This window comes from Macaca mulatta, chromosome 3 (genome assembly GCF_049350105.2).
Source record: "Macaca mulatta isolate MMU2019108-1 chromosome 3, T2T-MMU8v2.0, whole genome shotgun sequence".
Lineage (NCBI taxonomy): Eukaryota > Metazoa > Chordata > Mammalia > Primates > Cercopithecidae > Macaca > Macaca mulatta.
Genome location: NC_133408.1, coordinates 120,979,892 through 121,006,025, shown reverse-complemented (window position 1 = coordinate 121,006,025; position 26,134 = coordinate 120,979,892). Strand labels below are relative to the sequence as shown.

At 36.6% G+C, this 26,134-nt stretch overlaps 1 protein-coding gene across 1 annotated transcript in view; it reads right to left on the bottom strand.

The window, feature by feature from the left end:
* COL28A1 (collagen type XXVIII alpha 1 chain) overlaps positions 1–25,721 on the bottom strand; it is a 178,608-nt gene extending 152,887 nt beyond the window's left edge. The window contains exons 1-9 of the mRNA XM_015134023.3: positions 25,585–25,721; positions 22,583–22,740; positions 21,184–21,740; positions 13,924–13,944; positions 11,604–11,660; positions 9,464–9,517; positions 7,217–7,258; positions 5,234–5,260; positions 503–547 (exon numbers count right to left, since the gene is read on the bottom strand). Of these exons, the coding sequence (XP_014989509.3) occupies positions 503–547; positions 5,234–5,260; positions 7,217–7,258; positions 9,464–9,517; positions 11,604–11,660; positions 13,924–13,944; positions 21,184–21,740; positions 22,583–22,703 (924 nt within the window). The 5' untranslated portion in view covers positions 22,704–22,740; positions 25,585–25,721. The remainder of the gene's footprint in view (positions 1–502; positions 548–5,233; positions 5,261–7,216; positions 7,259–9,463; positions 9,518–11,603; positions 11,661–13,923; positions 13,945–21,183; positions 21,741–22,582; positions 22,741–25,584) is intronic.
* Positions 25,722–26,134: the final 413 nt, after the last annotated feature.

Sequence of the window (26,134 nt, the reverse complement as noted above, 5' to 3'; positions counted from 1 at the left end):
ATTTATTTTTTAAATAAAGGTGAATATCTATCCAATTGTCTGTGTCTACATTTTCAGAAGTCCAAATCTCTATGTCTAGTTGCACCACACTGTTTATAACTATTTCACTGACTTATTTCAGAGTTCTTCGCACTAGTTTGGAAAGTGCCTGTTTTCAGTGTTTGCATCTGGAAAGCAATTCTACTCTGACCCAACTGCAGCTTTAATTAACTTTGCCGGTTAAATAATTCCTTTTACCGAAACGTTCAGGAGGTGTGGCCTCCAAGGTCAGGGTGTCACAAAATGAAGTCTTAATGGTCCATAAGAAAGGCATTTGGGGGCTCTATTATTGAGTCAGGCATCACTTTGTTTTCTACCACATGTTTTACAGATGTGAAAAATTGAGCCATTGATTCCAACTCTAGTAGTGAGATCACCATAATTCAGCCCAGGAATTTCCCCTTAAGGAAACGCAACCCAAAAGGGATCACAGCTGTAAGCATTTTAAAAACATGTTCCTTACTTTGTCACCTTTTATTCCTGGTTTACCACATTCCCCACGTTCACCCTAAAAAATAAATAAGTGAAATAAATAAGAGAACACTTGCAGTCATTCACTATTAAAAATGTTTGTTTGTTTGTTTGTTTTTTAAATTCCCAGCACTCTTGTAACATAAGCACTCTGCTGCTTTCTACACAATCTTAGCCTCAATACTGTGAGTTGTATGGGCACTGAAATCTGATTATTTTTACCCATGAGTCATCCTTAACTTGACAGGAACAAATCAGGAACAATGTAATAAGGTTTGACATTTTTAAGAAAGGGATGAAACTAGAAGAAAAGAAACCTAGCATCTAACCACATATTAGAGGCCCTCTGCATATGTGGTTTAACTGAAGCCACATAACGGCCCAACAAGATGAGCTTTGTCATTCTTATTTTATAATTGAGAACATTTAAACTCAACAAGATAACTTCCCTCTATCAAATAGCTAGTAAGTAAAAGAATCAGAGTCTGAACCCAGATACTCTAACTTGGAATTCCTATTTTTTTTCAAGAACACCATGCTTCAGCGTGAGTACCAACCTTGATCACCCAGTAGTGTTCACCTGGAGAACTGTGAGAGAAAGGTTCTGAGATGAGATTGCATCGTGAGTTAGTGGGAACAGGTGCCATGATGAGTTAGCGAGGTCTGCTGTAGGAGAGCGGGACTTGGCAGCAAGCATGCTACATATTTTTCATTATTATGCTCTACTTCCCTGTCTTCCCTAGAATATTGCTGAAAAAACATTTGAGTTGTGCTTTAGAGTTTATCAGTGATAGTGTATCATATTTTATCTCAGTTAATCTGACATTAACTGTCTGAGATAAATATAATCCAATTTTATAGACTAAAAATTTGTAATTAAGAAGGTTAAGTAAAGAGAATGTGGTATACAAGGGAATATTATTTAGCCTTTAAGAAAGGAATCCTGTCATTTGTAACAACATAGAGGAACCTGAACCTGGAAGACATTATGTGAAGTGAAATAAGCCAGGAACAGAAAGACAAATATGGCATGATCGCACTTATATGTGTGATCTAAAAAATTTGAACTCACAGAAGCACAGAGTAGAAGGGTGGTTACCAGGGGGAATGGGTGGAAACTTAGGAAATGTGGGTCAAAGGATACAAAACTAGTTAGATAGGAGCAGTAAGTTCAAGAGATCTATTGTTCAACATGATGACTATCATTAATAACAACGTCTTGTATTGAAAATCACTAAAAGGGTATATTTTAAGCATTCTCACCACAAAACCTGATCATTATGTGAGGTGATGCACATGTTAATTAGCTCAATTTAGCCATTTTATAATGTACACGTTTATCAAATTATATTTTATACAAGACAATAAATATGAGCTTTTTAGATTTGTCAATTAAAATTTTAAAATAAAAATAAATATTTTTAAAAGGTTAGTTTCCTCAAGTAGAATGAGAATTGGGACCTCTGAATACTAATTCATTAGATCAGACTTTTGAGGTTTCTAATAATTAGAACTAAAAGGTGACAGTCAGAAAAATGACTAAAGTTTCATAATCATATTAATATTATCTCATTTATAAATCAATTTAGAATTTTCAAAATGCTTTTATATATATATCGTTATTTTGATCCTCAATTCAATTCTCACTTTCAAGATAAGGAAACACAATTGGAGATGTCAAATGATTTACTTAAATGTACAGGCTACCCAATGACTCCTAGTCCAGTGCTCTCAACACTAGCTTCTGCTGCTGCTGCTTTATTCTGCCTCTGTACTGCTCTACAGCATGTTACTGGAAGTGCCACTACACAATGACATAAGGAAATTGCATTCAAATGTAAATCAATGCATTGCTTCCTTCATCATGGATGTCTTGCTATAAAAAATAAATGTCAGCTGAACTTTAAACAGTATACGTAGTGATATAGTGGATTTATATGCTGGTGGAAGCTTTATCTTGCTGCAGAATAGCAACAAACCATTCACAGACTGGCAACCGGCTTGCAGACCACAGTTTTAATAGCAGTGCTCTACGGAGGGAAATCACAATTGTAACTTCCAATTATGAATGTAAAGTGTGTGCCATAGCCTTTACATTATTGCTAATCCCTATAGCGGCCTTGTGAGGTATATATACATATCTCCACTCACAGATAAGCAAAATGAGGCTCAGAGAGATAACATACTTTGTTCATGACCACAGACTTGAGTCTGTTAGGCTCTCAAGTCCATGTTCTTATCAGTCACCCGTAGCTGAACAAGGCACACAGTTATAGGCTGCAAGTCACTTTCCATTAACCTAACATTTCTGCCTAGGGTACTGCCTGGGCTCTTCCAGGCATCAGAAGCAGGGAAGAGGGAGGTATGACTCTTAGAGCCAGCTATGCCTCTGATCAAAAGCAATCTGTTCTCTCTTCACATCCTTTTGTGAGTCAAACTGACCCAGGAAAAACTGAGCTTTCACTTAGAACAAGTTGAACATTTATTTCTGAATGCAAATGGAAAATCACTTTTGAAGAATCAATTAGAAAGCAATTAATTTAATAATTTTGGATGGGAATAAAATGAGTCAACCACCAAAATATAAAACAGAAAAGTACCATAAATACACTCAAAATGCTTTTGGCTAGAATTTACATTCCATTTGTCCAGACAGATTTGTTAGCTATAGGGGCCGGAGGAACAGCATTTGTTTTTTGCAGGGCACAGATTGCCATCAATGAAAATATTGTATTCATGTTATTTGCCTCTGCAAAGGCGTTTTCCTTTTTGGTAGGCTCATTAATCCCTGTGGAATGGCCACAACTACATAGTTTCAGAGAGCGAGTACTTCAGAAAGCCATAAACAGATCAGCTCTGTTCTCAGCCTCTATTTTCTGATGCTGCTGCTCCTGGTGAAATTCTGGTTTGAATGTCGATGGTTCAGGGTCACTTTCCTCTGACAGCTTGTATTTTCCAAGTGAGAACTCTTCCAGTGAATCAATAATTCTCCAGAAAGTAAAATGAATCTTTTCAAAAAATATATGTATAAAGCTTCCTTGTGTTGATAACTACCTCACTATATAAATCAAAATGGAGGAGGAGAGCACCCATAATTTTCCTCAACTATATACACAGTTGATAATATAACAACTGTGAAAATTTTTTAGTTTTCTCATACTAATATTTGTTCCTTTCCTCTTCATAGTGGCACTTACATTTGTAGACAAGCCAACATTTTGGAATACATTGTCACACCCACTATTTGGTTCTCTAACCACTCTGTAAATTTGGCAGGCCTGTACAAATTTTATCCATTCAGTTGAAGAAACAGATACTCCAAGACGTTGAGTTACCCAAGTTCTTAAGGCTGCTAAGTGTAGAATCATGGGATTTCTTACACTCTTCCCCTTGGAGGCCTAACATTTTCAGCAATTAGGATATATTTATTGGCTTGCATGTAGGCTCACCCCTAATATTTGCAGGGCTCAGGGCAAGAGTGTAAGTGGAAGCCCACATACCATGTGTCTAAATAGTTGAAAGTTATAACTAAACTAATAATGTTCTGGCTTCCTTCTTTAACAAATAGGTCTTCAAAAGGAATAAAGAATTAAAAGACTTGTGAATCCCTCAGAGGTCCTTTCCAGACATAGACCCCTGCAGCCTGGCCCCCACTTCACTTCCCACCTCCAACTCCTTCCAAAGCAAGAAGAGCATGAGCACACATGTGAAGACGCCCCCGGCAGCACAACAAAGCCCCCTACATGACCTCTCCTGCCCCAACAAACAGCTCCCATTTGGCTCCCCCTCCAGCCTAGAAAGATGTTGGATATGGAAAGGAGGTTTTTGTATGCCCTCCCAGCAACAGGCCTTTTGGGGTCTTGGTTACCCAATGTATGATCCAGGAGAAGGAAGCACAGACCTCCTGCAGACTCCTGGCTCCATGGGAAGTAGGGAGGCCAGAGGAGACTCACAGCTGGACCCTCTAAAGTTCCAGCCTCTTTCCCATGCCTGAGGGTTGTAGCCCTGTAGGATGGAATGGATGATAGGTGCATGTTCTGATTCAGATAGAAAATCTGATAATAATGAGAACTGTGGGACAGACTAATCAATGAACCAGTGAGCACTCTCAGAGGCTCCTGAGCCCCAGTACAACTTGTTAAACCCTTTTAAAGCAGTTTGGTATCCTAATTTGTAACTCACAAATAATCATCAAATCATCTACCAACCCATACCTTTAGTTTGCTTGTTTGCCAAATTTACTCCCCTGAGAGCTCTACCTACCCAGTTGCCTAATTCAGCGAAGTCAGTGGCTCTTCACTGCTTAACCAGGATAAATCCTCTCTTTCCCCTGGAAGAGGATTTGGTGTCTAGGTTTTCATAGGAAGTTAAGCACCAAGGGAGCAACCTACTTGCAGTATTGCTGAATCTGTTTGTGTAAAGAAACTTTTAGCCTGCATACCTGTGCTGCATGGCTTATACACTGGGGTTCTCTATTAAAATAATTCATGTTTGCAAAGCTGAAGGAGGCTGGATTCTAATCTCAGGAATCTTATGGTACCCTCCATCCCTATAACACACATCCATATGTTAAGTTCTATTATTGTTTTATGTTAACTAAGGAATGAGGGAATCCAGACTTATAAAAACAAAGAAAATAACTTTTATTAAGTTCATAAGTACATTTCTGTTTCTGTTTTTCTTTTTGAAATTCTGGTCTATCTATTTGTTGTTACCAACTTACCTTGTCACCCTTGTACCCAGGAATTCCCTAATTTAAAAAGAGAAGAAAAAGTAAAATATGATACTCTAAGGCAAAGTTAGAATAAGGATTAGGTATTTTTCAATTACAAGGTATAACAAAAACACATCTATACCGTCTGGAAAATTAGACCATAGAAATGTAAACTGTTTCATTTCTCTTTGTGCTTGGAGAAATGTGCATTTACTGAGGAGAAGAAAATAATCTGTTTTCCCTTTATCACAGTTTATTCTCTGTTTCAGGTATTTTTTCATATCCATTTTCTTGCCCTTCGGGCCCAAACTAGAGGCGATAATGTACACTGAAAGTCATTGTAGAAGTGATGGCCTATAATGGTCCCTTCAAAACTGTTATATTGACTTTTAAACTATGAACTATTGCAGCTAAAAATGTTTCAAAGAGACTCTGAAAGAAATTGGCTTTGAAAATGAGCTGAGGCCTTTAAAATGTGTATAAATATTTGTATCCATTATGGTCCTCCTTTCAAATTCAGTCTAAAATATATAACATCAAGGACATGACAGATTCCTTTATCAGCTCTGATGAGACAGTGACCTTTAAGCTACTGTCTTCTATTTCACACTAAATAAGGGGCCAGCACTTCTGCTGTCTTCTGTGTGTCACCCTTGTGAATCCCGTACAGCCTTTTCTACTGTGTCACTGCCCATGGCCCTTCAGGAAATACAATAATGAATATTACATGGCCTGGGAAATTAGCAACTCTAAGCAGCAACAAGTTCTCTCCAAATGGGATTTTTTGTCTTTCATATAGCTATATTTTTCAAGTATGGAAATAGAATTGTCAGATTTATTTAGACAGCTGAAGAAACCTATTTAATAAATAAGCTATTATTGCAGTTACATGTGAGTCAGACTACAAAATTTTGTTCTATGCATGACTTTTTTATTAATAGTATTATCTATTTATTTATTTATTTGTAGAGAGACGGTCTCACTACGCTGCTCAGGCTGGTCTCGAACAAGTGGCCTTAATCACTTAAGGCCACCTAGGCCTCCCAAAGTGCTGGTATTACAGGTATGAGTCACTTTGCCTAGACTGACTTTTTTTACAAAAAGAAACTTCACGAAGGAAATAAAACTTCCAAGTGTGTGGTCAATGAGAAATAGAAGATGAATGTAGAATTGTTTCCTATGAGATAATAAGCTATTTAAAAATACAATTATGTTATCTTAGTTTTATTTTACATACTCGTATGCTTTATACATAGAAGATACCTAAGAAATGTTTCCTGAATGAATAACACAAATTTCAGTTTTTTGTTGACATTACCAAAGTTTCTGTCAGATTTTTTAATGAAGTTGATTAAAAATACCAAGAGAACAGTTTTTAACATCTCTGGGTCTAAGTCCAGGGCACATCCAGGGGGACAAGCAGAGAGTGGCAATGTCATATGGTCTTCTTTTTATTCACTGTACACATCTCTGCTATTTGATACACTTACTGCAATGTCAGAAAAGTGCAAAATAAGAAACACATTGTAATTTGTTCTTGGGCAATATCTACTATCTTCTAATTTGGGGGATAACAAATCAAATAGAATGATACATTTTATTATGTCTGTAGAATTGGATTAAAAAAGCAGAGTTTAGACCATGTAGTTCTTATGCTCCTGAAATTCTAACTTATTCCTTATCTTTAAAAACGTAAGAAATAAAGCGAATACTTTTCTCATTGGAGCCTTTCACCAATGTCAAATTAAGCATCAGAGAATTTGATAGGGTTGGACACTCCTGCTCCCGTTTTCACTCCTGTTGAGCTGAGTATTTTCTCCCCACATTTCTAATTCTAAGATCATATCTTTCTGATTGCCTTCCTGAGCCATCAAGAGCACAGGGTAGATAGAAATCACTTTTGCACTTGCACTATAGGGGTCAAAATGGTCAACCACAAAATCAGTAACCTAGGATGACTTTCTTAGGAAGGCATCCCAGTTGTGTACATACCCCAGGACCTCTTTCTCCAGCTTCTCCTTTTTGAGCGTCGCCCTGTGACAAACAAAAAACAGTCAAAATTCCACAACCCTGAAGAGTGAGTGGTTGTTCAATAAAATGCATTATACAGAAGATTAATAGCTTAGCCCAATTAGGAAACATCTTTAGTCTTTCCCATTGACATTTTACCCATGCAATCTAGGCAAAAAGAAAAAAAATAGCAACTCAGATAAACTTTGCCCTTTGGAGTGAAGCCAGATGTGTAGGGTGCAGGATCCAGGTACATTTTCACAGCTTACGCCACATCCCGGTTGAACAACACAGCCGTTGTTCTCAAATACAGCATTATAGTCACTTGGAGCCAGTCACTCTGGTTTTTCTCTAAGGGGCTTTGGAATGTTTTCCAAAATGTCCTCAAGAGTAATTGCTTGATTTCAGCAAGATTTAAGAAAATATATTCTGTGGCACAAAATTACAAACCAAAGAAATAAAATGTGAACATACATTTCTAATGGGTATTTAACACAACAAAAAGAAGACATGATGGCATCAGTTTGAACGTATATAAGATGAGCGAGCATAGGGTTGTTTGGTTGTGCATGTGTGTGTATGTTGTAAAGCTATTCAAGGTTGCTATATTCCCTTTCCTTGACAAGCAGACAATTGCCAAAAATACTTTTATGCATTTAACTTACGATTTTTTTTATTACCTCCCTAAAAATTTTCTAATAGGGCTGTTTTAGAGTTCATTTATGAGTTAATTTTTAATAGTTAACTTTGTTAGTACTCGAGTGCCTCTTATATATTGCTCCCAAACTATTTGTGTCACGTTACCTGCAATGAAAAGCAAACCAGTTTCGCTGCCACATTGCTATAATTAGTTATTATTGTTTTAATATTGCTGTGTTAATTACTATAATGAAAGAAATGTTTTTAAACTTCAAAACACACACAAAAACAAACGACGTGAACTAGAAAACCAAGAGAAAAAAAAAACCTCATAAGTATCACTACTAAAGGATATCTCATTCTCTCTATTTAAATTTATTCTATTACCTAATGAAATTAAATGTGCCTTTACTTTTTTCTTTACTAGTTTTGTTTCCTCTCTTGAAAATTGTGTTCAGAAATTAACTCAATATGCTATAGAAATTAAGCCAATGTCCATTACATTTGATGCAAATATTCCCTGATATTTCTATTTCTTTAATATTCCCTCCTTATATTAGGCCATTCTCATGCTGCTAACAAAGACACACCTGAGACTGGTGTCTTTTTAAAGGAAAAAGGTTTAATGGCCTCACAGTTTCACAGTGCTGGGGAGGCCTCACAATCATGGAGGAAGGTGAAGGAGGAACAAAGCCACATCTTATATGATGACAGGCAAGAGAGCATATGTAGGGGAACTTCCCCTTATAAAACCATCAGATCTCATGAGACTTATTCACGATCACAAGAACAGCATGAGAAAGACCCGCCCCCCATGATTTAATTACCTCCCACCAGTCTCTCCCACCACATGTGGGAATTATGGGAGCTACATACCATTCAAGATGAGATTTGAGTAAGGACACAACCAAAGTATATCACTTCCTTTTCTTTAATTATTATTTTTTCATTACACAGAATTTTGCCTTAAATTTTCACATAGTTATATCTACTTTTCTCTTTGTGATTCCTGCTGTTGTTCTTGAACTTGGAACCAAAATCCTAACAATGATCTGAACAGGTGAATGTTTTCTTTAAAAGCCTAGGAAGTTTTTTTATTTTTTTATTTTTATTTTTATTTTTTTTGGTAGGTACTCAGAGAAAAGAATTGGAGAAGTACTTGAAGATGCTCTGGGAGTGAGAAACCATCTGGTGGCTTTTCTATTATTATTGTCAGTTATTCATTAAAAGTAGACCCATTAAAAGCACAAGTGCCAATGTCAGTCTGATATGGAACACTTATTAGCAGTTAATGAAACACTGTCCTAAATAAGATGGGGTGCTATCGTTTAAGTACTAGTTTCTGTTTATTTGATGTCCCCAGGTTTCGTAAACTTACTGACTAAAATGTTCATATGTTACTCAGAATTTGTGAATACAAGCTAACAGAAATAAGATAGATAATATAGGAAGTGGACATCCTGTACTCTTCACAAAAGTTGTCAGATTTTTGCCATATACTACAATGCTTTTTATTTTTAAAATTGTTGTTTTAAAAAAAAATCTAGAAGGAGTTATGCTGGTTTAAAGAAAAGCTGTTTATTCATTTACCGGGTTTCCTTTTGGTCCTCGCTCACCTTTGATACCTGGGTTTCCATGTGTACCCTGAAGGCAAAGGGAAAAAATATTATTTTAAGTAGGTATTCTATTGTTTTCTATACTTTATAATAATTTCTGATCAGTTTTGTCTCCTAGAATGAGGGTGAATTGTAAAACCTTTACCTGCCAAGCAGAAATTCAACTCTCTTCTCCCTTTTTCTACACCGGGAAAACCACTGTCATGAATTGGCAGATTTTCTAGATTTGCTCCAAAGAGAATAATGTTTCTCTCTTCCCACCAATTACTTCTTCCCAAAACAATTACTTCTCAGCAGTTTTGAAAACAAAATCAAACTCATGCAAAGATTTAAAAGAGTAGCTGCAACAGGCCAAAGGATAGGAGTTGTTCCCAACCTCTCTTCATTGTGGGTCACTTCTACAATTCCCCTCTGTTGCTCACTTTTAAAAGGACCAGGCCAGCTTGCTTGCCTTTGGTCAAAGAGGTTCTGATATCCAGGAGACAATCTCAAAAGATGGGAGAAAGGAGCTCTGTTATCGTGTTCCAGAAAAGCATTTTGTTTTCCTGCTCCTAATCAACCAAAAAGCTTGCTTTTCTGAGAACTGGTGTTGGGGGTACTCGATAAATGTTAAATGACATATTCTGTGGCTTATCCCTAAAATGTGACAAGAATGTGACAAAATTGTCAGGTGCTTAGCAAGAAAGCTGAGCTTTCTTACTGTTCATTTTAAAACATAAAGAAATATTCCTTACCCTGGCCATTTCTTGGTGTAATGGGGATAAACGAAGACTTTATATGAAGGGATGGCTAAACCTTTGCTTTAGCCAAAGTCAGCTTCTACTGGCTGCCCCATTATCATATAATGCATCTAACTTTCCATTTGAGGAGAAAAAGATCCCTTGATTGGTAGGATGGTTTGAAAAAGTGTAGGCTTTGGATTCGAGTCTCAAGGTAAAATTTGTCACCTTCTAATACATTCACAATACACATTCCCCTCCTGGCCCCAAATACAAGCATTAGTTGAAAATTTTTATCCATGCGTTTTGCGAGACTCTCCATAGGGCTTCTTCTGAACCCTAAGGATGATATTTGTAATTACACAAATAAATAGAAGACTGTGCCGGGCGCGGTGGCCCACGCCTGTAATCCCAGCACTTTGGGAGGCCGAGGCGGGCGGATCACAAGGTCAGGAGATCGAGACCACGGTGAAACCCCGTCTCTACTAAAAATACAAAAAATTAGCCGGGCGCGGTTGTGGGCGCCTGTAGTCCCAGCTACTCGGGAGGCTGAGGCAGGAGAATGGCGTGAACCCGGGAGGCGGAGCTTGCAGTGAGCCGAGATCGCGCCACTGCACTCCAGCCTGGGCTGGGCAACAGAGCGAGACTCCGTCTCAAAAAAAAAAAAAAAAAAAGACTGAATAAGCACGTGGATGCTTTATGAAGATAAATGTTAAAAAACTGCTCAGCATTTCCAGTGATCTAGATGTCATTTCAAATGCCTTCCCAGTACAGACATGGCACCTACAAGTTATTAGGCTAGAATATAAAGAAAGCATTCCTTCCTGGATTATCTTATCAAATGATGAATCATCATAGTAAATCCTGCCATTTATTTTTGGTTGCCACGTGCTTACTTCCATTTCACAGAACTCACCCTAATCCCCCAAAGCATCGCGACCAGCTTCCTGTCCATGAGGCCACACGGTGTTGCTGCTGCACTGCTGCATTCGTGTGAAGCCAACATTTAACTTTCAGAGGCTTATGCTTCTTGTTTCTAGTGGGATAAAGCTTTGCTTAAAGCACGGATTATTTGTATTAGCTTTTTCTGTATTCAGTTCACTATTGAGAAATTCTGGCTTCAATTATTTTACGAGGAGGGACATAAATGTCCTTTGTGGGAACAACTTCAAAACACTCCTGCCCTCAGTTCAAGTCAGTAAAATCCCAGGCTTATTTCTAAGGATAGAATGCGTCCCTTTAGAAATAAAAGAAAGAAGTAGCATTTCCATTTTTGCTGCCATTTCCAAACAATTGCTTTTCAACAGTGCAAAATAGCCCCGATGCTTTCAAGAACGAGTAGAGCTATCATTGCTAGGACTTTCTGACTTAAGTTCAAAGTAGAAATATACTCACAGGAGGCCCTGGATCACCTGGATCTCCCTTCTCACATTCACAAATCTTGCGTTCACACTGAATCAATAATGAAATATGATATTAACACACAGTGAAATATAGCATTTCGAATTGTATTCAGTATATAACCAACTGGAACACTTTCTAAGAAATTTTACCTTGCACATTTATGGAGGTTTTGCTCTCTCCATTAAATTATTCTAGGCAAATTTATACCTATCAAGAGCCAGCTAACAATATATAACCAACTGGAACACTTTCTAAGAAATTTTACCTTGCACATTTATGGAGGTTTTGCTCTCTCCATTAAATTATTCTAGGCAAATTTATACCTATCAAGAGCCAGCTAACAAAATATTATTAAATTTCAGTATAGTTAAATAAAATAGATATCCCATCAAAAATACATATATAATATATAGATGCCAGTTAAAAGGAGAAAATAAATATTTTCAGTGGACTTTTAGAATTTCTGCTGCTTCTCTTCTACATAACACATCAAAGCTCAATAATATAATAATATTAAATGCTCCTTTACTAGGCAAAGGAAAACTTTCGACTTATACCATATTTTACTAATTCTAAGATGCACCTTCTTCCTCATTTTAACAACTCTGAAATCAGAATGAGTCTTATAATAGCTGTTGATCAAGTTCAGTCATGACAAAGTAGTTGCTTTTTGCACATGCACTTCAAAACTTACAGAATGAAATGGAAGAAAATTCCAGAACATTCTTAAGACATGCTTCATCACCAATGCTTTCGCTGGCATAGAAGTTAGTATTATGTGGAAAAACAAGGACATCAACAACTCAGACAAAAAATGATTCAGAAGATTTACCAGGGATGTCTAATCTTTTGGCTTCCCTGTGCCACATTGGAAGAAGAATTGCATTGGGCCACACATAAAATACACTAACACTAACGATAGCTGATGAGCCAAAAGAAAAAGAAAAAAAAAAAAAAAGTCCGCGCATACATTTTATAACGTTTTTAAAAGGTTTATAAATTTGTGTTGGTCCACATTCAAAGTCGTCCTGGGCCGCACGCAGCCTGCAGGCAGCAAGTTGAACAAGAAAAGTTTTAGAAATAACCAAGTTATTTTGCTTACATATTCCCTTATATGTATATATGAAAGTGATACAGGATTTTAAAATCTACGTCCAAAATGTCTAAAAACTGCTTTCTATATGTATAAAATAAAAATTGCAATTAATAAGAAGACACTGTATCATAGTTAAGTTGGCAAGGGTTTTTTTTTCTTTCTTTTTTTTTAAACAGAGTCTCGCTCTATCACCAGGCTGGAGTGCAGTGGCGATCTTGGCTCACTGCAACCTCTGCCTCCTGGTTTCAAGTGATTCTCCTGCCTCAGCTTCCCAAGTAGCTGGGACTATAGTCATGCGCCACCACCCCAGCTAATTTTTTTGTATTTTTAGTAGAGATGCGGTTTCAGCATGTTGGCCAGGATGATCTCGATCTTCTGACCTCATGATCCACCCACCTCGGCCTCCCAAAGTGCTGGGATTACAGGCGTGAGCCACCATGCCCAGCCGTTTTTTTTCCTTTCTTAATGGTCCATAACATAATGGTATATCTGAACATGTACAATTTAATTAAACATGGTGCTCTACAGGTTTAGTTAACTCCTATTATTTTATGCAATGATAGTGTAAATTTCCTGATGTTAAATAAGCAGCTCATTGAACAAAGTTCAGATGTTCCAAACTCTTTCTTTTAAGAAATGCATGTCCAGGACAGGACCCCTCAGCAAGCTGATGATTGTCTATTGTGCTAAGGCCCATTCAATCTTACTGGCCAGATTCCTTTGCCACATGGTCTGGTTGCCATCATCAGGCTGCGTTTTCTTTACAATAAGGAGAATGAGCTCAAAGTCAATTGTCTGGCAACAGGGGATGACTCTAAACTCTGTCTCTTAGCTGGGAACCCTCTGCCTAACCTAGCCAATGCTAGGAACACCCCCCAAAATAGAGGACCTGATGTGGCTGATGTCAGATACACGCTTAGAATAAAGGAAGCACATCAAAGTAAGCAACAGCTATGTGGTTTGCTTATGACTGATTTCTAAAATCACTCCTGGAATCACATTTAATATTTCCTACTTTTTCCAAATTTTCCAACTTGCATTGAATATGGTAGTATAAAAGAAATCAGATGGCTGCCTCAGAATAGAGTGGCTCATTTTAAAAGAACTAAGCTTTTTTATTTAGTCACACTTAATCTTCTAATATGAATTATAATGCTGATCTGATAATGCAAGTTTTTAGAGTAATTCGTAGTAATCAAAGCATGTGATGCTTACCTTCTTTTCAAATAAGATATCCTACAAGGGAAAAAAGAATGAAGCATTAACTCAATTCATAGTTCTGCTTTCAGCTACTTATTAATCATAATTATTCCCCATGGCATATGAAGTTTCCACAATTCAGCCTTTTTGTAAAAGCAATGAAGCCAACCAATCAACCACCCAAGGAGCAGTTCGAGCCATGTAATAATAGGAGATATAACTACCATTAAAAATTAATCTATATTTTCTAGGAACTTCATCTTACTGCATTCTATGTTTTATCTTTTGTTTTCTTTATCAGCTCTGTAATCTCCATAATTTGACTATAAAGTTAATCAGTCATAATGAGAAAGCTCTCACTTTTACATACAAAGACTGAGGCAGAATATATAATTTTATATTTTCAATTTTTTCCATCCTTATGCACATATACATGCATCTATTTTTCATGATTTATTTTTCAAGATTAAAATAATATAGTCATAACTTCATGAAATATTAATGGGTGTTAGGTCATATTAAAACTCAAAAAGAGAAAATTACAAAGTCCAGTGACATTTTTTGAGATGGTCTGAATTATGAGCAGACAAAGATTTCCATTATTATGATCACTAGGAGAAGGGTTTTCTGTTTCAAATTTGAAAAGCCTCTAATATGGTACTTTATTTATAGAATTTCAACATAAGCAAAGAAGATACTCAACTTTTAAATTTAAACAATATTAGGAATAATATTATGGTAAAAATTTTGAACAGTTCATAGTAATATGCATTACTTATGTAAAAGACGACCTACATTTATAACTGGCTACCTTAGGAAAAAAATTAAGTTATAGAAAAGTAATAAATATTTCATAATAAAAAGTGATCATTATGAAAAACAGAAAAACAAATTTAATGAGTCTTGAGAAGTCAATCAGACTCAACCTCTTGCTTTGCAATAAGGAAACATGGTTCCACCATAATGTGACTCAACCAAGGTAACACACTTGGGCTGTGCCTCCTGACAGTCTTCAGTGCATGTCATATGTACCATACAGGAATGAATTAGCCAGAATATTTTTCAAAACTATTTTAAATTTATAATTTTGCAGAAGTGTCAGGATCTTGTTTTTGTCCAACACCTAGGCCTCACTACCATACTTTAATTCACTGGGAGATTACCTGATAAGTGCACTGAAGGCCATGTTGGAAGTCAAACGCTGGAAAGAAACTAACCTATGTTTACATATAGAATTAGCACTTTCTTAACCTAGAAATTATATATCAAATCAGTGCCTTATGATTTCATCTGAAAGGGTAATTTACATATGATAAAATAGAAAGATGAAGGAACAAGCACTGGAATATTTGTTGCAAGATATTAAAAATGCAGAAGCTAACGAGGAAGTTAAATAAGAGTATGTAGCTTTATGAAGGATGCTGCATCCCTTCAGTTTTATTTTTACTTTATTTCCATACAAACTAATAATATAGAGGGACGAGATAACAAAATGCTTTAAGTGGCTATAATTATTTAATAGGGAAAAAATTAGGCTGGGAATTAAGTGTCATTCTGGGTTTCCATCCCGTTTCAACCATTAACTAGCTATGTGGCCTTGGACAAGTCATACAATCCTTCCAGGTAGTTTTCTCCACATATTAAAAAGGATAAAGTTTGACTACACGATCTCAGGAGCTATAAAACCCTAGCCACAGACACTATGTACAAAATTTAGAGCCTGACCTACCACCCTTCCCAACCAAACGATTTTAAATTACTAGCCATGTAAATCCAGGCTGAAAGCAGATGAGATACTTGTATCTTTAAGAGCTAGGAGGTCCTATGGAGAAATAGGAACTCAGATACACTGATAATTTTAGTTAAAATGTTATTACCCTCTGTAGAACATTTGGCTATGCCTACAAAGCTGAAGATGGACATGCATTATCACTAGGCTGCCAGGACAATTCTTGCTTTCGCCTGTTATCCTGACATCCTTTCCAGACACACCACAGGGAAATTCTTGCTCTTGCACATTTCAGCATTCATTGTTTTTTGTAATGAAAAACTGTAAATAAAATAATTGCCAATAGTGGAATGGATCAGTAAATGAAATACTACTCAGCAGTTAAAGTGAACTCATTGGATCTATGCCTTTCGACAACATTTCCAAAAAAAAAAATTGAGTGCAAAAGCAAGTTGTAGATAGATACGTACAATATGATCTGATTTATTAAAATATGTAAAATATTTCAAACCACGTCAGAGAGTGGTTTCCTCTGGGAGAAAGAGAGAGAAAAGAAATTCAAAAGAAGTTCAACAGAGGCAGTAAAACAACTAATAATTCAAGTCAAATTGTAATATTTAAAAACCACTACTGAAATAAAGAAAAATTTAAATTTTTGTCACTTTACAATCTTTTTACAATGAACAATGTCTTTTTTTTTTTTTTTTTTTCTTTTTGAGACAGAGTCTCACCCTGTCACCTAGGCTGAAGTGCAGTGGCAAGATCTTGACTCACTGCAACCTACACCTCCCGGGTTTAAGCAATTCTCCTGCCTCAGCCTCTGGAGTAGCTGGAATTATAGGAGCGCACCAACACGCCAGCCTAATTTTTGTATTTTTAGTAGAGACAGGGTTTCATCATGTTGGCCAGGCTGGTCTCAAACTCCTGATCTCAAGTGACCCACCCGCCTTGGCCTCCCAAAGTGCTGGGATTACAGGTGTGAGCCACCACACCCAGCCACAATAAGCAATATCTTAATCAGTTTTTAAATTCATGAATTCAGCTCTTACTGTGTCTGACGTGTAATTTTACACTTCTTTTCAGTTCTTTCTTTTAAAATTCAATTTCTGCTTTGCCATATTGCTCTTTAGAAATATGTGGCATAAGGCTTAAAACCATAGCAATGCAAAAAACTATTTTTGGAACTCATTTAAATTTGTGTTTGCTGGAATTTATATTTCTATGGAAACAAAAATGAACCCAAAACTACACAATAGATAAGACTGTTTCAAACAAAGAACAAAGTCCCATCCCTGAGGGCTCTTATAGGCTATAAGCCCCAGGAACAGAGGACAACACACAGAAACCCGAGTAGGAAGGAGGTCCTAGGCCAGGGGCGGGGGAGCCAGTAACAAGATGGCTTCTTGGAATAGATGGGTTTTCTGGATGGTTTTGAAGAGAGGAATGCAAAGGGCCACTCATTGATGGTACGCTGTCCTATATGTCAAAGTTTAGGGGAAAAAAAGTCATAAGGACTAGTGTGGGCAATAAGACAAAGGAAGCAGTTAGGAGGGACATTTAAAGGGAGTGGACAGAAGGGCCCACATGGACAGAGCCGGAGGCCTTGGGAGGTGGCGAGGGCTTGCACCCAGGCAGGGAAGCAGGCTGCAAGGAGAACTGTGTCAAAGCCTGAGGGGAGGGCATGTTCGATGACAGACTGCGGGGATGCTTGAATTTCAATGAAAAGGATAAATAGGGAAAGGGTCTCATGACAGCAAAAGAAGACGCAGTCAGAATTTCATTAATGGATTCATATATATGGCATATATTCACATATATTATATATGTGAAACCAGAATGCTAGAATGGAGCCACCAATTTTTCAAGGAGTATAAGGTCTATGCTACGAGAAGGGGACAGAAAACATGTGAAGAATGGACAAATATCATAGCACATAGAATGACAGTAAAGCACTTGGTACGCAAGTAGAACAAACCCTGTGACAAAAAAATTCAACTTAAAATTATAGCAAAACAGCCACTATAAAATCTAAAACAGAAAACAAAAATAAGGCCCTAAACAGAGGAAGTCTTGAAAAAAATGGAAAGTGATCATAATTAATAGATTAACAAAGCATAGAATTCTAAAGATGATATAGACATCACCACATTGATCTCTTCTTGGTATGTGAGGGAGGGAATACCTTAAATTTATGTTTTTTAAAAATATCTCAGAAAAAAAAGACAAATTTGTCACAATCCTTATTTCCATAAAGGCTTTTTAAATATTTAACATCAAAGGCAAGAGAGGGAAAAAATTGTTTTTAATTTTCACATATCCTCTCTTACTCTTCTACAGGACCAAGTAATATATACCCAAGACCACGCCAGCCTGGGCGGCAGAGCAAGACTCCGTCTCAAAAAAAAAAAAAAAAAAAAAAAAAAAAAATATATATATATATATATACACCCAGGACTTTGGGTTGAATTTGTTTCTTTGGTTTCAATACTATTATGTAAATTATAATAAAACAGCAGTAAAAATATATTACATGTCTCCTTCAATTTGGAATCAAGTCTCTTTTGGGTAATTCAGAACTAAAATGTTTCTATAGGGTTCTTACATGATAATTCCTACTAGAGGCATCAAGGAATTTACAATTATTTGATTTGTCTCGGCTCCTGAAGAATCCATTCATTCTGTATACTCGTGTCCATTAAATTCAACTAAAGTCTATTCTACAATAAAAGGGAGTAAACTTCTGATACAGAAAACAACCCCGATGAGTTTGAAAATCAGTATGCTGGGTACGAGAAGCCTGACACAAAAAGAATACATACTATTTGAGTTTGTATAAAATTCTAGAAAGTATACACTAATCTAGAGTCACAAAAGTCAGATCAGTAGCTCAGGAGCAAAGGAGGTCTTACAAAGAGACATGAGGCAATTTGGGGAGGTGATGGAAATGTTCTCTGTCCCAATTGTGTTGGTAGTTTCACAGGTGCGTACCTATGTCAAAAGCTCATGGAATTGTGCACTTTAATTTGATGCAGTTGTATACTTAAATCACACCTAATTAACTTATTTTAAAAGTCAACTACATAATTATTTCAAAATAAAAAGTTTAAAAATTCAACTAAAGATGTAATACAAAGGGATTAAATAAAGAATTTTTCCAATGGTCTCATCAAGAGTCAAGTTCTGGGCCAGGTGCTGTGCCTCACACCTGTAATCCCAACACTTTGGGAGGCCGAGGCAGGTGGATCACCTGAGGTCAGGAGTTTGAGAACAGCCTGGCCATCTCTATTCAAAAATACAAAAAAAAAAAAAAAAAATTAACCGGGCGTGGTGGCAGGCGCCTGTAATCCCAGCTACTTGAGAGGCTAAGGCAGGAGAATCGATTGAACCCGGGAGGCAGGGGTTGCAGTGAACTGAGATCGCGCTGCTGCACTCCAGCCTGGGCGGCAGGAGCGAAACTCCATCTCAAAAAAAAAAAAAAAAAAGTCAATTTCTGCCTTCTAGATGGTGGCAATTTGAAACATTGAAAGTTGGTATACCATTCTTTGAAGAGCCTAATAAGCACTTTGGATCCTGGAAGTGTTTGGAAAGCAGCACCTCCTTCTAAGAAGCGGTTTATTGATGGAGCTTCCATCTGAACAAACAAGTTGAAATCACAAATGCTAAACAAACAAGTTGAAGTCACCGGATGCTAAGGAAGAGCAGTATTATTCAGTCATTTTCTGGTTCCCCAGGAACAGACAAACAGTTTTGCTTCCAGTCTACTGCCAAGAGCCTGTGTTCTCAGTGAAGAAAGTGCTCTCAGCGAGGCAAGTGCTCTCAGCGAGGGTGTATCTGATGGGAATATGAGCAACTTGAGCCTAGATATGAGGCCAAAAAAGGAGCTGCCTTTCCTGCATCTTCTATGGTCAGCTATTATCCATCTTAAGGGTGAAGATGAATAAGTACCAACAGCCTACTCATGATCACATCACCAGGATTCTCTCCTGCACCTGCTGGAGCCCTCTGTTTTATGTTTAGTGGTGAGGACTCCTTAAGTAATGGCACAGGCAGGGCTAAGTGTTAGCCAGGAACCACTACAAATTTCCTTTTCATGCAAAAGAGCTGCTCAGAATGAGCACTTACCTTGAGCACCGCAGGGCTGGGGCCATCAGCTCTATCTCTGATCTAGGCATAACTCTCCCATTTACCCCGAATCCCCAAGGAAAAAAGGCTAGAAACAGTAGTAACTTTGGAGGAGGGCTGCTACTAAACTGTTTCAGAGCAGTTCTGATTGAGAAAATCTTTTTTTAAAAAGCAGTTACTATTTCCTCTCTCAATATGCTTTTATAGGGTTAAACATGCAAACTGTGAGGTCTTCACTGGCCTTAAATTTTCAACTACAAAATGGGTATAATAACAGTACCTACATCATAAGATTGTGGCAAACATTGAACAAAATAAAATATATAAAGTGCGCAGGAAAATGCCTAATACAGAGAGAGTACTCAATACATAAGAGCTATTATTTAGGTAAGAAAACCTCAGATCTTATACTGAAAACAATAGGGAGTTAAAAGGTAAGAGTAATGTTGAGAAAAGGATCGACGGATAAGACAAAAGGAGCAAAACAGTCTCTGAAATAGAGCCTGAATTTTCTATGCAAGCTGTAGAAAACAGCTATACGAAACGCTCAGTACATAAAGGACACATAAAGGACACTTTTGCCTTCCTTTCTCAGGAAATCAAAGAAATCCAAGTTTTTAAGAAAATCAATTTTTAACATTCAGCCAATCAACCAATTTATCTCTAGGAGTTTTCTCCTTGAGATACATTGCTAAGAGGGATTTCCTTTTGATTATGGTGCCGTGTGTTTTACAAGGCAGCAAGGAAAGGCTTTTACACACAGCTGAGCAACAAACAAAGAAAAACTGACCAGACCAATCAAGTGGGACTCATTGATTTGATGGTAGAAACTGTTGCTTGACTGCAGGTTGCAGATGATTTTAAATTGGATGGGCTTGTGAACATCTAAGAAACAAGGAGGTAATTTTAAAAATTGGAAGTCTATGAACTTTGAGTAGCATAATATAACGATAGGTGAGACAGAGTCAAAAATACTCATTTAGAAGAGTAAGAGAGAATGTCAAAATTATGTCAAAAATACGTGTATAGACATGGAATGGGAAAAGACCAACTTAGTACAAATATAGCCTAACACCACAAGTTGAAAACAACCTGAATATAAGTCAGCAATGTTCATGATTGTAGGCTGTATAAACAGGAGCCTAAGGTATATGATTGGAAAGTAACCCCTTCCAAAATCCTCAGCATCAGCTAGCAATAAAGTTAAGAATGCAATTCCAGGGAATTAGCCTGGAGGTTTTCCAGATTATCTGGAGTAAACTGCCAAGAAAGTGGAGTGACACTTCAGAATGATTCTTCTTTCTGTTTTCAAGGTGAATTCTCATTTTCTCCATCTTTTTGACCCAGTTTCTCTTCTTATGGAATTTACAACAAATATGTCAATATTATGTTGATAACTGTATACCAACCCATTAGGTACCTACCAGGCGATCTTGAATTTTATCTGCAAGTGTTGGATCACTCAACAGTAAAGGGGGTTCGCTGGATGAATCCCCAGAAATCAAACGAAGTTTGGCTTCATTGACTACTGTAGAAAGTCCAATGGTAATAAATGATATTCCTGAAATTCTGGCATCTTCAGAAATACTTTGAACATCTGGATTCTTTGGATGGTCAATGCCATCAGTCATCAGCAAAGCCACTTTCACACCATCCTTACGCCCTTCTCTCTTAAGTAGCCTAGTGGCATTGGAGATGGCATAATAAGAGAAGGTACCTTGCCCTATTAAATTCATAGACTTAACCTTCTGCTTAAATGTCTGCAGGTCCTTCCAAGAAGAAAAAGGTGGATCAATTTGGACAGAGCTGCTAAACTGAAGTGCTGCCAGTTTGATGTCATATTCCAAGGAGCCACCAGGAGTCAATTGGAAAATCTTGTCACTCAAGCTATCCACAAAATCTTTCTGTTTATCAAAGAGGACAATTTTAGAACTTTCAGAGCTGTCCACGATGAAGACAATATCTATGAAACAAATGGAGCCTGAAACAGAGTAAACAGGTTAGGCAAAATAATTATTCATATCATGAAAGAAATTTGCGTAAGGAAAGCCCTGAAGTGGTGTGTTGTATATTGTTTGGTGTTGAGAGCAGCATGAGGAGAGTAAGAGAGACATGTTGGACAGAAAGCTTAAATTGTAAAAAACTAAATGTCTAAGTTTATAAATTATTTTCTCCTTGTAAAATCATGCAAATTAAAATAAATAAGATATCATATATTCTGAGCATCTTTTCAATGTTAAACCTGCTGAAAGTGGGAGGAAATGGGAAGTCAAGATGCATCATATTTTAAAAATCCAACTAACACTGAGCATAGCTGTCTAGAAGTAAATGATACTCTAATTCTCAGGTTGTGTCATATTGGTGAGTCCCTATTTTTTTTTAACTTTCTTGAAATCAAGGTAGAAAATGACTATACCCCTTGTACCAAGAGTAAGTGGGGAAGAAACCTAACTTAAACACAACTTAAGTTTAAATCCCAGCTCTGTATCTCACTAGTTAATTTGTCTATGGCCTTGAGTATGCCACTCAACCTCTTAAGACCTCAATTTTTTTTATCTATACTATGAGTGGTAATCTCCGTCCTGCCTATTTTACAAGGTTACTGTGAGGCTCAAATGAGATAATAGGTGCACAAGTGCTCTTATTAAAAATTCTGATGTGCTATAAGTATGTCAGGTATATTAGCATCATATAATTTTATCAAAATAGACTACCACATGTATACATGTATATGGCTTGCTATTTATATCAAATACTATTTAGAAAAATTCACAAAAGTATTTTTAACAGGCTAAACTTAAAAACAAACACATTTATTTTTACCCTGGACATCACTTTTCCTTGCAAGCAAATTTGGCTTTGGTCCTTTCTTTCTTTGTCCGGATACTGTTTGACTCATAAATGCTGAAAGCAGGGTACAGAAGACAAAATATCTGTTCCACATTATGGTAGATGGTGAAAAATCATCTGCCTTGTAGCACCTTTAATAGAAAAGTCAGTTACAAATACTTTAATAAAATATGGTGTTTGTTATTTTAAAATTTCAAGCTAGCAGAGTTGAAAACTGTCATGTGACTGGAAAAAAAGAGGTTTTCATTCATATTTCTAGAAAAATATTCACATTGAGATTTTAAAAGATTTAAATCCAAATAAATCATGGCACCATGACCAAACATTTATTAGTGAATGTTTCTACATATTCAAAGAACTATATTTAAGTATTCTTAATTCTCCATTGTATTATGAGGAGCATAGAGTTGGGAGAGCCATTTAAAAACATTTCAATCCCACTCTGTATGAGTACTGTGGTTCAGTCACAGGGTCTGCTTTGACATTTCCAAATTCTTCAGGGTGAATTCAGATTGCTATATAGTCATTTCATTCACTTTCATTATAACTGATTCCTGAGAAATCTAGTATTTTGTAGAATTGTAGATAATCACCACCCTTTCAGGCTTAATACTACACACATAACTTCAGTGAGTTCAGAGGTCAAAGTAAAAATTAAATTGCCCTTCTGTTTCCATAGAACCCCATTTCTCTTTTCTACCCTACCTTTGGAAACTTTGTCTCCACCAGGGGTTCAAAGCTGCATATCCAATGAATCAAAAGAATATGAGAGCAAAAATAATAGATTTGCTTAAAAGCAACACTTTTCTTCCAGGGATGGCTAAAAGAACTAATGAACAGAAACAGGACTTAAAGCCAAGAAGCACCCCCTCTGAATAGCCCTGTGAAACTATTTTTCTGGGTAGATTAACAATGAAAAATCTAATTCTGTATTAAAATCCTCATCAGTCTTCATCAGTCTTCATCAGTCAATATGCCTAGCTACATACCAAATGGCTCTTAAACTCACAGATTTCCCTGGGAGGAGAAGACTCATGTGCTGCTGCCTCAGTATACCCAAGAGAATGGCAACGAGAAAGCTTATTTCAAATCAGTATTTAGTATGGCTTAAAAATGCTTGCCTGCTGAAACTATATTGACTTCAGGAGTTCTGGAAAAGGAATCACATTTTCCTTCTTTGGCACCTTGCCTTTAGGGGATAAGAATCTAGGAAATCATGAGCACGATTTTTCCAGACTCTGAATAGAGGGTGGAAATATATGCAAAGGCAGTGAGGAGTGAGATGGAGACTGACTTTTTTCATACATGCCAGATGGATAAACCCCAAAGGGAAACAAAACTGTTGGGTTAGAAGAGGACCAATGGATGGCTTCATGCCACAGTCTGCTCCTCACATAGCATCATCCAGCTGGAAGTTTATTAACAGAACTTCAGATAGGTATGATCAAACATCTTGGGTAGCAATTGGCCAAATGCCAACTGATCCTCAGACAATGTATACCAAAATGTAAAGAGAGCTGGGTATTAAAAACAAAACAAAACAAAACCAAGAAGTGTGCTAAGGAAACAGAACACACAAAGGCCGTCTCTCCTCAAGTTATCCCTTTGCTAAGCAAGGAAAAAAATTAAATGATGTACAACTTTAAATCTGAAGGTTAGTGTAAAGATAAGGCTATATGAAAAACACAGTTCTTACTGCATTTTCAAAGGGGAAAGGGAATAACACCATGGCCATGGTATTACATATGAGTTTTGTCTTTGGTTGAGTTCATACCGTAAGGAACATCTCAGAAGTCCTGGAAACAAGAGACTGAGAATTGAATTCCATTGAGAACTGAGCAAGATTTTATAAGCAACATAATCAAGCAACTCTTCAAAACCGTTCATGTAAGGTTTTAGAAATACTGGCTTTAAATAAAGATTTATCTTTTCCCAAAACTAAGCACCTGCTGTTACTGTTTTCTTAGCATATAATCATGAATTCGTATCTGACCCCTGTATATACGATATTCACAAACATAACTTTTCCATTGACAATAATCACAATATATCATATTTTATTATCATTCGCTCTGACATTTTTAATCTAGCGCTCCCAATCCAAAGTCTTGTTATTTCTTTCTGTTTCCCTATTGTAGCCAGAGGACATTTTCATACCTCTCTAGTTTTGTTTCTCTAGTTTGTTAGTTCTACTGCTTCCCTGAAATATCTTTCTCCTTTATTAATTTGGCATCTTGAGAGCCCACTCATTTCTTATCACTTTTTACCATGTTTTATTTTGCCTCTTTCTCACCTTTCTCTCTTTCTGATGTCACATACAAGCAAAATAGGTTTCAGAAAAAAACAGTGCCATTAGTTAAGTGAAGGAAATGTGAACCTCTGTGTTTACTATAGGTTAAATTTTATAAATGCAGAAACAATCATAATTTGTAATCAAATACCGTATTTTTACTTTTGGCCTAAAATTTATTTGGGGTAAATATCAGGATCAATAAATAAATCCAAGATACTTTATTTTTTATAATTTTTCAAAAATAAAATGATCTTATAGCAGAGTTCACCAACTTTAGTTACAATGTTTGCATCTCAGTTTCTACACAAATATAAAATGATTGAATAAAGACTTCATTCAAATTGACAAATTAGCCAAGTTGTAAAGTATTCTATAACTAATTCTAAATTGTAAACCCTGTTCCAAATTGAGAAAAAGATGTCCTAAAATATATTAACATCATTGTAAAACAATTTAGAAGACTGTAAGTTAAAAATCAATTCCAAAATAACTTTAAATTTTAAATTTCTACATTTTAACAATGTTAATATTTTTCTAATAATTGCTTTGAAGCAATTGCAGAGAACACAAACTTTTGACAAGCTTTCTTCACCTAATAAGTATGTAAGTCATTTAGTCTTCCACAGTTCCTTGATGGTCCTATCTGATTTCAAGTGACTAAAATAAATCCGTTATGTCTTACCTTATTAAGTTTGTCAAACAGGAATTAAAGACTAGTTGAGTAAATGCCAACAGCAAGGACTGTGGTAGGGGGTGAAGTTAGCTATTTGATATTGTTCTGTTCTGTGGGAAATAAAAGTCTTTGCTTTAGGATCTTTTGCAGTCTTTTATTCATGTTTATTCGACTAAGTTAAAGCAAGAGTGGTCAGGCATTTGGCCAGGGTGCAAGATCTGGGTGGGATCAGTAAGCAATTTAAAGGAACAGTGTCTTTCAGAATGAGACTGTCTTTTCCAGACTATTGTAAAAACAACTTGAGAGAACTTTCTACATTTTAGGCATTGGTTGACAGCCTGCCTTTTTTCTCATGCTATGTCCTTCTCTTTTTATTGCTACATTTCTTTGCCTGGGGGATGTGCTCTAAGATACTGGTTCTGAACATCTCTGTGAAGGAGTATAAATGACACCAGACTCAGATTCAAAGCTGTTTTTTCAAGAGAGGTAACAGTTTGATTGTTATTAAAGCTGAATGATGAGTACGTAGGTGTGCATTGTTCTAGTCTTTGTATTTCTG